The sequence below is a fragment of the Giraffa tippelskirchi genome, chromosome 7 (assembly GCF_054371585.1).
Source record: "Giraffa tippelskirchi isolate mGirTip1 chromosome 7, T2T-mGirTip1v1.2.pri, whole genome shotgun sequence".
Classification (NCBI taxonomy): Eukaryota; Metazoa; Chordata; class Mammalia; order Artiodactyla; family Giraffidae; genus Giraffa; species Giraffa tippelskirchi.
In genome coordinates this window covers 9330322-9347344 of record NC_137281.1, presented here as the reverse complement: position 1 = coordinate 9347344, position 17023 = coordinate 9330322, and the positions used below count along the sequence as shown (strand labels likewise).

Genomic DNA, 17023 nt, shown 5'->3' with positions numbered 1-17023 from the left:
GCAGCAGGGCCAGGTTGGGGGGAGGGGAACTAGGCTCACATCTGGAAAGCATCAGGCGCGCCGGACGTGCCAGGGCCCCGGGCCCGGCTGCGGAAGAGCGGTGGGGAGTTAGGGCTCCCCCGTCCCCCTCCCTCAGCGGGGTCGGCCGGCGCCGGGGAGGGGCCTGGGTTTACGCCTAACCTCGGCGCCTCCCGCAGCTGGTTTCCATCAGCAGTTTTGGCCCGGGCAGCCCCCGAGGAGGAAACACAGCTCAGAGCGGGGAAAGACAGGGTGACGACCCAATCTTCCCTCCCTGTCTCTAATGGCAGCCAGAGGCTCGGGGCGGGGAGACGGACAGGCGGACACTGTCTGAACCAAGCGTAACCTCCATTTCTCTTCCCGGTTGTGGACCTTTCCACCCTACGCATTACCTTAGTTTCCAGATGTGCAATCCTGCCCTGTGCTGCAGAGGAATTCCCCAGCCTCATGACAGTGGTACTCCTGATCCCATTTTCTGGACGGAGAAACTGAGACCCTGGATTGCAGATTCAATTCTGACTTGAATTATTAAAGAAACGTGCGATGACTGCCAACAGTAAATCTAGCATAGAATACCCAATCCCTACTGAACATTCCACATGAATGTCTGCAGTGTCTCAAACTCAGTTGCCCAAAACTGAGCTCCTGATTCCACCTGCCAAACCCACATTTACCACAGTCTTATTCATCTCAGTTGATGGGTCAATCTTGACCAACCCCTCCCTTTCTCACACCCCGAAACTGCTCTAGCAACAAATCCCATTAACTCCATCTTCAAAGTCTGTCCACAATCCAGTCACTTCTCACCTCCTCTGCTGCCCCCACTCTGGTCCAGTCACCATGCCCTGCAGCTTGGACAATTATAGTCCCTCCTCACTGGGTCTCCAGCTTCTATTAATACCTCTGTCTCCCTCAGCCTGTTTAGCACAGAGCAGCCAGAGGGACCCTGTTTAAAACAAAGTCTCAAGATAACCGTAGCAAGTGCTAGTGAGAATATGGAGAAACTGCCACTCTCATACACTGCCCGTGGGGATGTAAAATGATGCTGCCATTTTAGAAAATACTCTGGCATTTCCTCATAAGATTACAGAGTTACCAGATGACCCAGCAATTCCACTCTTAGGTATCTACCTAGGAGAAATGAAAGCATGTAGTCACACAAACACTTGTATATGAATGTTTATAGCAGCATTATTCACAAAAGCCCCAAAGTGGAAACAACCCAAATGTTCATCAACTGATAAATGGATAAACTATATGTGGTCTATTCAAACAGTGGAATATCATTTGGCAATAAAAAGAAATGCAGTACTGACATGTGCTACAACATGGATAAACTTTGAAACATTATGCTAAGTGAAATACACAGTTACAAAAGACTATATATTGCCTGACTCCACATGTATTTCCAGAACAGGCTACTCTAATAAGGACAAAAATAGATCTACAAAAGTGGACCCCCACGGGCTGGGGAGACTGTAGGATGACAGATAAGGGATGCAGAGTTTTTACCTGGAGTGATGGAAGTGTTCTGAAATTTACTGTGGTGATAATATAATCACAGGACAACTCTGTGACTATAATAAAAGCCATTGATAAAACCTTGATAAAAGACTTTGAAGAAGACAGAAATAAATGGAAAGACATCCTGTGTTCATGGACTGGAAGAATTAATATTGTTAAGCTGTCCATACTATCCAAAGCAATTGACAGATTCAGTGCAATCCCTATAAAAATTCCAATGGCATTTTCCACAGAAATAGAACAAACAATTCTACAATGTGCATGAGATCAGGAAAGACTCTAAATAGCCACAGCAATTTTGAGAAAGAAATACAAAGCTGGAGGCATCATGTGCCCTAATTTCATACTATATTACAATGCTATGGTAATTAAAACAGTATGGTACCGGCAGAAAAACAGACACATAGATTAACAGACCAGAATAGGGAGCCCAGAAATAAACTGATGCATACACGAGCAATTAATTTATAATAAAGGAGCCAAGGATATACAATAGAGAAAAGATAGTCTCTTCAATAAATGGTGTTCTGAAAACTCAACAGCCACATGCAGAAGAATGAAACTGGACCCCTATCTTACACCTTACTCAAAAATTAACTCAAATGAATTAAATACTTGAACCTAAGAACTGAAACCACAGAAGTCCTAGGAGAAAACACAGGCAGTAAGCTACTTGACATCAGATGTGGAGATTTTATTTTTTGGATTTGACACTAAAAGCAAAGATAAATGTGGGACTATATCAAATTAAGAGTTTCTGCACAGGAAATCAGCAGCAAAATAAAAGGGCAACTTATTGAATGGGGTACATTGCTAACCATGTACAAGATAAGGGATTAACATCCAGAATACATAAAGAACTAATATCCAAAATATATAAAGAACTCATAAAACTCAAAAGCAAAAAGAAAATCTGATTTAAAAAACAGGCAGAGGATCTGAATAGACATTTTTCCAAATAAGACACACAGATGGCCAACAGGTACAGGAAAAGGTGCTCAACATCACTAAACACCAGGGAAAGGCAAATCAAAGCCACAATGAGATATCACCTCACATCTATCAGAAAGACCATCATCAAAAGGACAAGCAATGACAGGTGTTTTCAAGGATGTCGAGAAAAAGGAACCCTCATGCACTATTCCTAGGAATGTAAGCCAGTGCAGCCACAATGGACAAACAGTATGGAGTTTCCTCAAACAAACAGAACTACCATATGATCCAGCAATTCCACTTCTGGGTATTTATCTAAAGAAAATGAAAACAGTAATTGAAAAGGATACAGTCACCCCTATGTTCATTGCAGCAATTCTTACAATAGCCAAGACTGTGGAAGCAACCTAAGTGTCCACTGATGGAAATGAATAAAGAAAATGTGAATATAATGGAATATTATTCAGGCATAAAAAAGAGGGAAATCTTACCATTAGTGACAACATGGATGGACAACAGATGACATAAGTCAGACAGAAAAAGACAAATGCCATGGGGTCTCATTTATATATGGAATCTAAAAACAAAAACAAGCTCATAGACACAGAGAACAGATTGATGGTTGCCTGAGGGGTTGGGGGATGGGCAAAATGGGTGAAGAGAGTCAAAAGCAAATTTCTAGTTGTAAAACAAGTAATGGGATATAAAGTACAACATGGTGAGTATAATTAATAATCCTGTATTGCATGTTTGAAAGGTGCTAAGAGAGTCCATCTTAAAAGCTCTCATCACAAGGGGGAAAAAAATTTAAACAAAAACCACTGAGTCCTATATTTTATATGGGTGAATTTTATGGTAGTAAATTATATTTCAATAGAGCTGTTAACGCCCTCTTCACACACCCCAAACATCTAAGTTCTTCTTCTGCTCTGAATTCTCCCATGGCTCTCATCTCTCTGGAGGAATAAAAACCAAATTCCTCACCATGGCCCATGAGACCCCATGTGATGCAGTGGTCCCAGACCATTCTCTGCTCTCACCTCCCCCGCACCCTCCCCAGGCCCCGTTCTCCCCCATCACTCACTGCTCCAGACATGCTGGACTCCCAACTATTTTGCCAACATAACGGCACTATTTGGGCTTCAGCACTGGCTGACCCCTCTGCCTGGGAGGTTCTTTCCCAAAAGATCCACAAGCCTCAACTCCCTACCTCCTTCAGGTCTCTGTTCAAACATCACCCTCTCAATTAGAACACCCCTGATCAGTCTAGTTAAAAACTCCTCTGCCTCCCCATACCTCCCAATTCCTTCATATCTCTGCTCAGTTTTCCCCTCACAGTCCTTATCACCTTTTTAAAATTATAGAATTTATATATTTATTATGTCAGCATCCCCTCCTGCCTGCCACCCACCCAGCCTCCATCCCTGTGAGCAGTTCCTTGTGTATCTGTCTAGAGATAATCCTACAGAAATAGGCTGATGGGGCAATGGCTAACAGCATGGACTCGTAGGCAGCCTGAACTTAAAGATCGGACTTTGCTACTTGGTTTCTGGTAAGTGACTCCAGAGAGCTGTGCCTCAGTTTCTCCATCAAAATGGGCATAAGAGGGACTTCCCTGGTGGTCCAGTGGCTAAGTCTCCACGCTTCCAATGCAGGGGTCCCCTGGGTTCGATCCCTGCTCAGGGAACTAAATTCCACATGCTGAAACTAAAGATACCAAGTGTCACAACTAAGACCCAGCACAGCCAAATAAATAAATAAATAAATTTTTTAATGGGCATAAGAATCATATCCATCTCTGTGAGAATGTGAGAATTAAATTAGTCACTGAGAATAGAGTCTGGCATATAGTAAGTGCTCACAGAGTGTTGATTGTTATTTTTTTATGATTAAGCACTAAAATCTTAAAAAGGAAGAAAGGCCAGCCATCGGCACTTCAACCATCTTGACCACTGAGTGACCTGCGTATCCTTAGACAAATCGCTTCCCTCTTTCAGCTTTAGTTGCTCCTTTTATGAAACAGAGATGGGAGAAATATTCCCAAGGGCCCGAGAAGCAATGACTTTTCCCGGAAACTTTAAAAAATAACTTTGTGAGTTCCCTGGTGGTCCAGTGATTTTAGATGGCACTTTCAGTGCAATGCCTCAGTTCTCTGGTTGGAGAAACAAGATCCTGCAAATCTCGTGGCACAGCCAAAAAAAAAGCAAAAAAATCAAAACAAAAGCAAAAAAAAAAACACCTTTGTTACTGTAAAAGGAAGTATCTTTTAATCCACACACACACCACCACTACAACTCACATCTATCAGAAGGGAAACTCCATGGGGCAAGGACTTTTTTCTGTTTTGTTCCTTACTGTATCCCAATTGCCTTAGAGGGGCCTGGACATACAAGTGAGTACAGCAGACCTTACTCTCTCAGAAGTCAAAGGGACAGAAAGGTGGACGCACCCATGTAGCCCATGTAGTCACAAAGGTCAAAGCAACAACAAATACCCATTCAGACTGTGGAGTCAGTTGGAGACTGGATCCTCGTCCTGGCTCCCTCTTGCTTTGTGACCAGGGTAATAGCCCCTCTCTGAGTCTCTATTTACCCATCCATGCAGTTAGTATAATTATTGGGCTTACCCAAAAGAAAAATGGGCAAAAGGTGTGAACAGGCAATTCAGAGAATTACAAGTGGGTCAACAAGCATACAAAATGTGTTGTATCAAAGTAGGGAGACATGCTAATTAAAATAAAAACATCATTTTCCCCCTAGATTGGCAAAATGAAAATGATTAATAGCATCTTTTGTTTGGTGAAGGGGAGAAAAAAATGGGCATCTCAGAAATTACTGTTGGAAATGTCAACTGAGGGGAGTCTCAGCAGAAGGAATTGTGACTATGTCAATTAAAATTTCAAATGATTGTACTGTAATGACCAAGCAAGTCTATTTCTAGGCTCCTACAGAAATATGTATATGCACAAAGAGGCATATACAAAGGTACAACTGCACTAAAGTCCAAAATAGAAAGAACTGAGGAGCTGACAATAAGGTTAGATCATGGGTAACCCCAACCCCATTGGAATCATACACAGCTACTACAGTGATAGGAAAATACGTCACCTAAATTTAGATGAGATGAAAAAATTCCCAGAATACAACTTAGTAAAACTGACATATGAAGAAATAGAAAAGCATAAACAAATAAACAGAAAAGCTAAATAGTACTAAACCCTCAAAGAAATTCAACTAATTAATTAAAACCCTTCCCATAAAGAAATCTCCATGCACAGATTAAAAAATTGATAAACAATGTATACATATGGCTCAACTTATGTAAATAGTTTTAGCTGTATAGAGTATAACTATATGTATATGAATATATATGGGCTTCCCTGGTGGCTCAGCTGGTAAAGAATCGCCTGCAATGAGGGAGACCTGGGTTCGACCCCTGGGTTGGGAAGGTCCCCTGGAAAAAGGGATCTACCCACTCCAGTATTCTGGCCTGTAGAACGGCATGGACTATATACATCCATGGGGTCACAAAGAGTTAGACACAACTGAGTGACTTTAACTTCACTTCATGCTTATGTATAGTCACATACATTTATATAGCTACTAGGATTCATACATGTATGCAAACACATAAAGAAAAACATACAAGGATGCACATCAAACTGATTATGATGACTTCTGAGAGAAGGCATTTGGGGCTGTCACTTTACCTATATTATTTCCATTTCTAAACATTTTATTTTTTATTTATTATTTCCATTTTATGAAACCATATTTATGACCAAACAAAACTCAACCTAAGGTTAGATTCATTGATATAAAATATTCCATGGTTTAAAAAAATGCTATTGAGACCTAGGCTAGGATTTGACATCTGGTTCTGACACTACCATACCCAAAGCAAACAGTAGTTGCTCAATAAATATTAGTCCAAAGGAAAAGTCCACTTAACCACAGAAGGAAAGTCCACCACCACATATGTAACACTGTGCATTTATTTACAAAGAGGTTAGAGAAACACACAGATTCTGGCCCCCCTGTGCACTGGGGAGTCACCATCGTCATAATAAATACAGTAATTTTTTTAAAAAAAAAAGGAAAAAATACTGGATTGGAACAACTGAGGGTCATCCTGGGCTTCCCCCACTCCCTCTCACAGGGGGTGCCACGAGATAGAAGCCATCTTCCTTCCCCTCTTCTACCTCCCAATCCTTCATATCTGTCCAGGGAGGGAGGTGAGTCTTTCTTTCCTGGTGTTACCAACTCCTACTTGACCCTCAAAACCCCAAAGTCAGTGCTCCTTCCCTTTCCAGGGCACTCTGCAAGCACCCTCTGGGTCAGCCACAGAGTCTCTGACCAGGGTGCTAAGGGGATATCCTAAGGGTTCAAGGATGTGGAGGGGGGCACTTTGTGAATGTAAAGGGGGACCATAACTGGGCATGGAAACGAGGAATAAGGGGCTCAGTGAGAGAAACGAAGCGGAAAAAACGGACTGCCTAAACTAAAATGGGGAAATTCAAACTGAATTACCCCTTCTGTATACCATAGTACACCCATAGTACAGATGAAGAAAGTGAGGCCCACAGAAAGGGAACTTTCTAGCCCAAGGGCTGCAGAGTCCGCAGCTCAACTGGGTCAAACATGGCTCCTCCCCAATTCCTCCCTGTGGTGGAGGAGGAGGGGTTTCAACCAGGACAGCAGTGAATGGGGGCAGTGAAGGGTCTTTGGAAGCAGAGAGAATGGTGGTCTTTGGAAAGGAGGTGTAGAAGGGTCAGTGATTGGGGGGTGTGGCGGTGCAGAGGCCATGAAGGGGGATCCCAAGCAAACCTCTAAACTCACACTGTAGTCATGACCTTGAGAGAACCCGAACGGAAACGCAGTATCTTCTTCTTGAGCGCATGGGAAGCCTTGATCTTCACAAAGACTTTAGCGGGGCCCGCAGGCGCCCCTCCACCCGCACCAGCCCCTGGCCCGGAGGCCGCGGTGGCTGCCACCAGCTGCTGCGGCCACACGAGGCCACCGCTGCCATCGGAGTCGCTGGATGCGGAGCTGAAGGCAGGCGACTCGCCCTCGCTGGCGCTCGATTCACTCTCCCCGTAGCCGCCTCCGCCGACGCCGCTTGCCGGGCCCCGGCGCCCCAGGGGCCCCAGGCGCCCGGCCGAGCACTCGGAGTCGCTACCAGCACAGCCGTAGAGCAGACGGCGCTGAGGAGCTGACGGAGATGGGCCAGGACCCGGGCCTCGGGCGGCGGGGCCGCGGGGCCGTCCTCGGCGCCCATCGGCAGCGTCGATCTCGGCCGTGGAACGCCAGCGGCGGCAGGACCCCGCGGCCTGAGCCGCGAGAGTGGGCGCCGGACCACGGCGAGGCCGTGGCGGCCGAGGCTCTTCCCTTTCGGCTGTGGGGTACTTGGGGGGACCTGGCGGAACTGCGGCGGCGCGGCCCAAAAGGCTGGTCTCGGACTGGGAGCGAGCGGCCTTGCGAGCCCTGGGCGAGCCCCGGCGGCCCGAGGCCTCGGTCATGCGTCCGCGGCGGCCCGCGGCCCGGGGACGCTCCCGGGGTGGGGACTGCTCCACGCTGCGGCCCCGCGTCAGAGGGGGCGCTTTGCGGCGTGCCGCGCGGCCAGGGAGGCCACGGGTGGCGGCCTGCGCGCCCGGGATGTACTGTGCCTTCACCAGGCGGCCCTCCGTCGGGCTGTCTGGGGGCGAGGGGGCAGCTGGCGGCGCCACGGGCTCGGGGGTCGCCTCTGCCTCCCACGGCGAGGCCCAGGCGCGGCCCAACGGGGCCGGGCTGGCGGGACGGACCCCCGCGCGCTCCACCGGGGGCTCGGGCGCGGATCGCGCGCCTCCGGGGGGCGGGGACGCGTCGGGCGGCCGCTGGCGCACGCTGTTCTGGCGCCGCGGGCCCCCGTCCGCGCCCCCCGGACTGGTCCGGGGCTGGCCCGCCCCCCGGCGGCGGCGCCTGCGCAAGAGCGCCGAGATGTAGCCGTCCAGGGGCCGCCCCACGCCCGCGGCGTCCGGAGAGTCCGGGGGAGGGCGGCCGCACGGCCGCGGGCTGCGCAGCGCCACGGCGTGCAGGGGGCTGGGCGTCAGGAAGGGCCCCGCGCGGGCTCGTCGCTCCGCAGAGGAGCAGGCTTCCGGGCCCGCAGACCCCGCAGCCGTCGGGTAGGGCGCCGAGAAGGACCGCGGCACGGCTGCCCTAGCGCCCACTGCCTCGGGTGCGCTGGGACTGGCGTCTCCTAGGGGAGGGAGGCAAAAAAGGAAGAGAGAAGCTCTCAAAGCCCTTTCCCTATGAGCTTAGGAGGAACAGTTTGCCTGCCGCCTGCCCTACTCTCCCACTCCCATTAAAAACGACAGTAACAACGAAGCACCTGCTCTCACCCCTTTCCACACATCAGGTTCATAACGAAGTCTTCACAGTGGCCTCCAAGGCCTTGCATGGTCCGTCCTGCCTCTGCGTGTCTGACCTCCAACTCCTCTGCACTTAGAGATCTCCACCTCCTGGATGCGCGGGGCCACCTCACCGGTCTCTGTATTGGCTGCTCCTGCTACCTAAACTACCCTTCCCTCAGGATGTCTGCTTGACCCACTCCCTCTCTTACTTTAGGACGCCACTCCAATGTCACAGTCTCAGTGATGCCGTCTCTGGCCATATTTTCTACAGTTGCAGTTCCCTCCCCGGCTCCAAGAGACATGCTCTCATCCCCTTCCATAATTTTCTTTTCATGGTACATGTCAATATCTAATATATTAGGGACTTCCCTGGTGGTCCAGGGGTTAAGACTCCGTGCTTCCAATGCAGGGGGCATGGGTTCAATCCCTGGTCGGGGAACTAAGATCTTAACATGGGACATGACCATTAAATAAATGAAAAGTGAAAGTCATTCAGTCACGTGAGACTCTTTGTGACCCTATGGACTGTAGCCCGCCAGGCTCCTCTGTCCATGGGATTTTCCTGGCAAGAATACTGGAGTGGGTTGCCATTTCCTTCTCCAGGGGATCTTCCCGACCCAGGGATTGAACCGGTGCCTCCTGCATTGCAGGTGGATTCTTTACTGTCTGAGCCACCAGGGAGCTTATTAAATAAATAAATGAAAATCTAATATCTTAGATGTTTTACTTATTTATCTCGTATATTATCTATTTCTCTCACTCGAATGTCAGTTTCATGAAGACAGCGATTTCTTTACTGCTCTATTCCTCACCCCTATGATATGTGCCAGGAAGGCACATAGTAGGGACTCAGAAACATAGTTGAACAAATGAATAGCAGCGATTTTTGTTTACTGAGTGGCTACCATGTGCCATGTTCCAATGTCTTTGGGTAGAGGCTCACTGAATAGTCAAAACTTCCCTGTGAAGTAGATGCTGTTATGAATCCCATTTTAATGGATGGAGAAATACGCCCAGAAAGAAGGAATGTGCTCAAAATCACCCAGAAAGGGACAGTTAACAGCCAGACTTCAAATCCAGGTTGGTCTGACTCAGATGCTTGTGATTAAAAGCCTGGCTCTCAGGGGCCCAACCCCACCCACCTTACCTAGGGACTTGGGCCTCTCGCTGGCATAGATGCCCCGGGGTTCAGAGGGACCCAGGCGTCCATAGGAGCCAGAACCAGAGAAGCCACTGTCCCCACAGAAAGTCGAGGGTGGTGAGTCCGGGCCTCCCGTGGAGCTGGGGTCTTCATAGAAGCCTAGATTTCAAAGAGAAGGGGAGAAAACAATCAGAGGGGGACACGGGGTGGAGGGGAGGAGATCAAGAGGCAGAATGAGGAGCCTGAGAAACAGGAGACAGCGGGGTGGGGTGGCCCAGGCAGACCCCACTACCTCTAACCCATGCTTACCCGAGCTGCGCCCACTCTCCTGTTCCAAGCCCCCAGACTCCAGGCTCAGGTCTCCCAGCTGCTGGCCCAGGTCCCAGATGAGCCCAGGCAAGGCCTCCTAAGGAGGTGGGGAGAGCAAGATGGTCAGAAGACCCCCCAGTCCTCTGCCAACTGGTCCTCTATTCTAGCAGCTCATGGGCAGAATTTCGCTTTGACAGTGAGGCTCGATTTCAAAAAGGTGAAAGCAGTACCCAACTTCCAGGATTCCCTTCAATATCTCTGTCTCTTCATCCCATTAGAAAGTCCTCCTGGTCATCTAACTCCAGTCCCTCATGCTCCAGTCACCTCATTCCCTCTTAAGTGTGAGTGATAAGGTTTCAAAAGGCCCCATCTCTTGTCCCTTCTCTATCAGCTGTTCCCTCCATTGGGAGTTCATGGCCCCTTAACCCCTATTAGAATGCTCTTTGAGCATAACTTCAGGTCTTCCTGCTGTAAAGGCAGGTCACTGCTAGAAGTTAGTGTTCAGGACCTAGCAGATCTCTCAGCCATTCATTCATCCGCCTTCTCCCAGACTTTGACTCTCTCTTCTCAAGTGCTCCCACTTCTCCCCACAGCCCCCCTTTTAAACATTTATTTGTTTATTTACTTGGCTGCACCAGGTTGTCGTTGTAGCATGTGGGATCTAACTCACTGACCAGGGATCTAACCCAAGCCCCCCCTGCATTGGGAGTGTTCAGTGTCCTAGCCACTGGACCACCAGGGAAGTCTCCCCAATGCCCCTTATCACCAATGAAAAGTCCTTCTGTAAGTCTTCCTTAAGTCTTTCCTGCTGCAGTTTGACTCTGTCCCTCATCTGGGTAAAACAGGCTGACCATGATTCATATAAATCTTTGCACCTCACAGAAAGAATCCCTTCATGCCTACTGGAGGGCTTCCCTGGTGGCTCAGTGGTAAAGAATCCACCTGCCAATGCAGGAAATTCAAGAGACGCAGGTTCGATCCCTGGGTGGGGAAGATCACCTGGAGGAGGGCATGGCAACCCACTCCAGTATTCTTGCCTGGGAAATCCCATGGACAAGGGAGCCTGGTGAACTACAGTCTATGGGGTTGCAAAGAGTAGGACATGATTTAGTGACTGATCAACAACAACAAATGTCTACTGGAAAGCCCTTCCGTGAATCTAGCCTTAGTGGAACTACCATAGCAAACCCCAGGAGGTTCCATTGTCTCCAGCAGGGACCCCTCCTCCTCCTGCCCTAGCTCCATCCTCACCCAGAAGCCCTAGTGTCTGTCACAGCACCTCATCCCCATGGGAAATGTCGATGGAGTCTGCCCTGGATCCTTTGTCCTGCAGGAAAAGACCGCCTCCTATCAGACATGAAGGTGAAACCCTTTAAGGGGAGTGACTGGGACACGGTGGGGGCAAGGGCTGAAACCACACACATGGGGTCTCCAAGACACTAGGACTTAACCCCCTTTTGAAAAACAGGACCGGAGCCAGGAAGAGTCTCACATGGATCTGGGTGAGGCCAGAGGTGGGGGCAGCCTCGGGCTGACGGTTGACCCTCAGACAAAAGCGGCTTGTCTGGAAGGCAGGCAGGCAGCGGGAGGGAGGGAAGGGGGGAGGAGGGGCTGAGAGGGCAGCCGCCCAGGCTTGCCTATTTAGGGCAGAAAGACTGGCCGGCTCCCCCGCAGACAAACCCCCCTCCAACTTCCTATTCCTGTGGCTGCTCTCCTGGGCTCTGGTCCTTACCCCTCCCTCCTAGAACAGAAGCCCCCATCTGGGCTTGTATCTGGGAGGAAAGTCAACAGATCGTCTCACTTTGAGCTCAGTGGACAGAGATGCTCAGAGTGGTGTCATCTTTGAGCAGATCCCAGGGATGCAGCCGCATGATGCAGCGTCAGAGATGCTAAAACACATCAAGGACTGCCTCTATACCCCACAACCTGTCCCACACTAATCATGTCCTTGCTCACTCCACTGTAGCCACACTGGCCTCCGGACTGTTCCCTGAACATGCCAGGCATGCTCCTAACTCAGTAGAATGAGTTTCCCCAGCACACTCTCCTGGCTCCCTCCCTTGCTTCATTCAGATGCCTACATGTTCCCTTCTCTGATCATTCTTTCCAAAATAGCTCCCCATCATTCTGCACCTGGGTTGCCCTGCTTTTCTTCCCCCGGACATAGCAGCAATGACCTCCTGACTTAAAATGATGCATCAGGCTGTCATTTGTTCATTGTCTTTCTCACCAGATTCTCAGTCCCAGCCCCAGAAGGGCAGAGATTTGTGTCTGTTCTGTATACTGCTGCGCCGTCCCTGTCACCGCCACCCCCAACCCAGTCCTAGTGCCTAGAACAGCTCCTGGCCTAAAGTACGTGTCCAGGAAGTGTTTGGGAAAGGAATGAGTGAATACAGCAGAATACTATACAGCTGTTAAAATGGAACGAGGCAATTTCTATATAATAGAACCATCACCGAGACCTGTTGTGGAGTGAAAAAAGAAAAATGCAGAGGAACTTCCTTGGTGGTCCAGTGGTTAAGATCCACCATGCAGGAGACATGGGTTTGATCCCTAGCTGGGGAACTAAGATCCCAAATGCCCCAAGGCAACTAAGCTCACACTCCACAACTAGAGAAGCTTGTGCATCGCAACAGACAGCCCAAGTGCCATAACGAAGAGCTAGCACAGCCAAAAAAAAAGAGCAGAATGTACAGTATAATGATGAGTCAGAACTACTACCTGGGGATTGTGTTAAAAGCTAACTTACTGGGTCTGACCCCCCCAAAGCTTCTGATTCCAGGCAGGAGCCTAAGAAATTGAATTTCTAACAAGTTCCTGGGTGATGCTACTAGTCTATCAGTCCACACTTTAAGAACCACTGCCATAGTCTCTGATACCTCACCCAAAAAAACTGGAATTTGAAAAAAGCAACGCAAACTCTATGTATTTTGGAATGTAGGCTGTTTTTGTGCATAGACGCAGAATTCACACCAGGGTGACAATGGTGATCACAGGCAAGAGGGTGGGTTTTAGGAGGTCAAGGGAGGGATGAGGGGACTGGATGGTAGGATGAAGTGTTTATGGAGGCACGGCTGGGAGCCAAATTGCCAGGGTTCAAGTTCAACTCACAGCCACTTGCCAGCTGTATGACCTTGAGCTGGTTGCTGGGCCTCAGTTTCCTCATCTGTAACATGGGCATCTTTTGATTCCCTTGGGGTTGTTGTAAGGACTAAACAAATTTAAACAGCAGTTCCTTTTAAGCACTTAATAAATACTGATTTTTATTATTACATGAAAGCATGCTCCTAACTCAGTAGAATGAGTTTCCCCAGCACACTCTCCTGGCTCCCTAACAGGGAAAATATAAAATCATGCTTTACTGGTGTAATTAGAAATAAATGAAAAAAGATTTTTTTCCCCAGTAAGTTCTGCAGGTCCAATTTCAGTTCTTCCACTGCAGGGAAGAGCAGAAGTAAGGAAGATAAATAGCAGAGGCCTCTTCCTCTCCAGTGCCTGGACCCCACAACACTCCCCGATTTGCAAGTCTGACCTCATTCTTCATCCTCCCAGCTGCAAGGGGATGAATCTTTAAAAGACCAGAAGGTCCTTGGCCTGAATCTGGCTCTCTGCCTATTCACAGTGCCCCTCATCTTTTTTTTTTTTTGCAAGCCCATTTGCAAGTGGGCCTGAGGCTGTCCAACTCAGGCACGTTTAAGATGAATGTGGTTCGGACCCCTGAAGACCCCTTTGCCCAAACTTTCCCAGACCTTTACTGCCCCCACTCACATGCCCCTGGTCTGTGTCCAATTCCCTTGATCTCTGTTAGGAAGTCCCTCTGCAAGTCTAACTTGAGTCCTTGCTGGAAGGGGACCATTTTCCTTGGCGGGAGAGAACAGCACTCCTGCCCCATTCAGGATTCTTGCCTCTTTTCTCTGAGGTTCCTCCTAATCTTTCCCTGCATCCCTATCTTTCCTACTAGAAATGAAGCAATTCTGGCCTCAATCTTTCTTGTTTCAAAGGGAGTGTATCCCTGGGTCGGGGGGGTGGTGGAGGAGTCGAAGGGGTAAGCATCACACAACAGAGGCTCAGGGATCAGAAGAGCCCCCCACCCCCTCTTTGGAAGGACCCAGGAACCCCCAACACCAGAGGAGTTTATATTTAGCGCTTCTCTGCTCCTCCCTCAGTGGCGCTGTCTCCCTCCCGTTGCCTGCCACCGCCTCCTCCCTGATGCGGGGACGGAGCTCTGCTTGGAGATTGTTGGGGGGGGTGTAGTACTGATGGCTGGGAGTAGACAGAGGGGCAGAGAAGGGGGAGACTGAGGCAGAGAGGGGGAGAGGATGAGGGGCAGGGAGGCAGGACACAGCTGGCCCATCCTCATGCCTTCTGCCTCTCTTTGGAGGGATGGGAGGTGCCTTCCCAAGCCCAGCCAGCTTAGGGTGGGGTGAGCTGGTGAGGGCCCCCACGACGCGCGGCTCTAACTTTGGGAGGGGGTGGGGCTTCCCACAGCTGTTTCTGTTTCCACAGAAGAATGTGCAGGGTCCCTCTCCTGGCGGGGGTGGGGTGGGGGTGGGGTGGGGGGAGGGGCTGGCCGTCCAGTCTCCGAGTCTGGCTGCAGTTTACCCCCACTTCCCCGCCATTCCCCATCCGAGGAGGGGGCAGTAGAGGTCAGTAGCAGGGAGAGCCCCCTCCCCCTGCTACCTCGGCTCAGGTTTCCCCAAACGGGAAGCTCTGACCACACACAGGCTTGGGGATGGGATCAGCAAGTGGAGCGGGGGTCTGGGGCCTGGCAGGCTGGGGGGAGGGGAAGAGAGAGACAGGGATGTGGGGCAGGAAGAAATGCAAGAAAGGAAGACCAAGGGAGACAGAGAGACAGAAGACAGAAAAAGGCAGAGAAACAGGCACAGAAAGTCAGAGATGTGGCAGGAGGGGAAAGAGTGCAAGAAACCCAGGTGAATTAAGGAATAACAAAGAGAGGGAGCGAGGGGTGATGCTCCCTAAATCATTCTGGACACCTTGCCTCATCTTCCACCATCAAGCACCCAGGGCGTCTAGAAGTCAGACTCCCATGCTGCTTCAATTTGCCACCACTTGGGTTAAGCAGGGCTGTGACCAGGTAGCAAAGGAGGGAAAAGTGTCACCAAAGGGTGGAGATCACTGTGGGATCCTAAGGGACTGTGAACTTCCTCTCAGCAGCAATCCTTCCCTCAGGAGGTTCGAGGATCCCCTCCCCCCTCTCCGCCCCCTCTGGAGATCTCCAAGCACACCAGGACTTAGGGAAGACGGGGGGCCCTGATAGGGAGGCCAGGAGAGGGGCATGTTTGGATCCGGCTGTGTGACCTTGGGTGAGTCGTTTGCCCTCTCTGAGCCTCAGGGTTTTTTCTCTATGAAATAGGTACTATCAGCCCCTTATCCCCCAAGCTGCAAGAAGACAACGCCTGCCAAATACTCAGCCCGGGCTTGACACGTACTTGGCGCCCAGATGTATTTTCTTTGGGGAAGGGGTGTAGGGAATGCGGGCCTGTGCATCACATGAGGGTCCGGCAGAGGCGATGCAGCCCCCTTTCCCAGTTTGGGGGCGGGGAGGCCTGATCCCGCCCGCCGCCCAGACTCTTCAGCCCCACCCCCCTCTCCTTTTCCCCTCCTCCCTCCCCCACCCGGACGGGTGTCTGAGCATCCAGCCGAGACAGACAGACAGACAGACACAGAGGGGGGCACAGGGACGAAAGGACAGGCGGCCCCTCACCAGCTGCTCTTCCAGGGCCGCTGCGGCTCGGCGCGCTGCCGCCGCATCTTCGTCCTCGTCGGCGTCCTCCTCGTCCTCGGCCTCGGCGCCCCCCATTCCGGGCTGGGCCAGCCGCAGCGCCTGCTGCACGCGGTACTCCTGCCTCTCCCGGAGCCAGTGTAACTCGCAGAGCCCGGCCAGGCTGCCCTCTAGCCAGCCCCGCAGCCGACCCCGCTCGGGGCTCACCGGGAACGAGAAGGCCCGGATCATGGCTGCGGCCCCCCGCCCCAGACCGGCCGGGCCCCGCGGCCACCCCTCTCCCGGTCCCACCTCCCCGCCCCAACAGCCCGCCTGCCAGCCCGCCCGCTGGCCCGGCTGTCACCGTCTCATCTGCATAGGCGCCCGCCCATTGGGCCGCCCACCCGCGCCTTATCTGCATGGCCACGCCCCCGGCGACAGAGCAACCCCGGCTTATTGGCTGGTACCCTTCCTTACGAAGATGCTCTGCTGTGCAACCCCCCCAACGCGACGCATGCTCGCAGCTGCCTACTCGATCGGCTTACGGCCCTCCTCGCCACGCCCCCTTTCTCACCGCCCTTTGGGCCTTGGCCACGCCCCCACGCGTCACACTGAAACAAGTCTTCCCTTGCCCTGATGTCATTGGTCCTGGTCTCTCCCTCCGGCAGCTGGTTCCGCCCCCTTGCGGGAGAGCTGTGGCTGCCATTGGACTGTTCCCGCGAGAAGGGCAGGGGTGATCTATAAATAGAGAATGGGTCCATGTGACATTTGGCAGCTGCTCCTCTCTCCCCACCTCTCCTAACCTTCAACTTCTGAAGCGGCGTGCGGGGCGGAAAGGATTTGAGAGTCTAGTGCTGATTTTGCCTCCTCTTCCAGGAAGCCTTCCCAGATAGTCGGCTGTAATACGAGAGGGCCAGGCCAACTGAGACGACATCCACCCATAAAATTGTGCTAAGGGAGGCCAGCTTCACGGGGATATGACCTGCTT

General features: G+C 50.9%; 1 protein-coding gene across 1 annotated transcript; it reads right to left on the bottom strand.

Annotated features, from left to right (window-relative positions):
* Positions 1-6451: 6451 nt before the first annotated feature.
* On the bottom strand, positions 6452-16421 carry DACT3 (dishevelled binding antagonist of beta catenin 3). The gene is made up of 4 exons (XM_081515573.1): positions 16039-16421; positions 10314-10410; positions 10011-10163; positions 6452-8709 (listed from the first exon to the last, which is right to left on the bottom strand). The coding sequence occupies exons 1-4, from the start codon at positions 16285-16287 to the stop codon at positions 7310-7312; spliced, it is 1899 nt and encodes a 632-aa protein (XP_081371699.1). The 5' UTR covers positions 16288-16421; the 3' UTR covers positions 6452-7309.
* Positions 16422-17023: the final 602 nt, after the last annotated feature.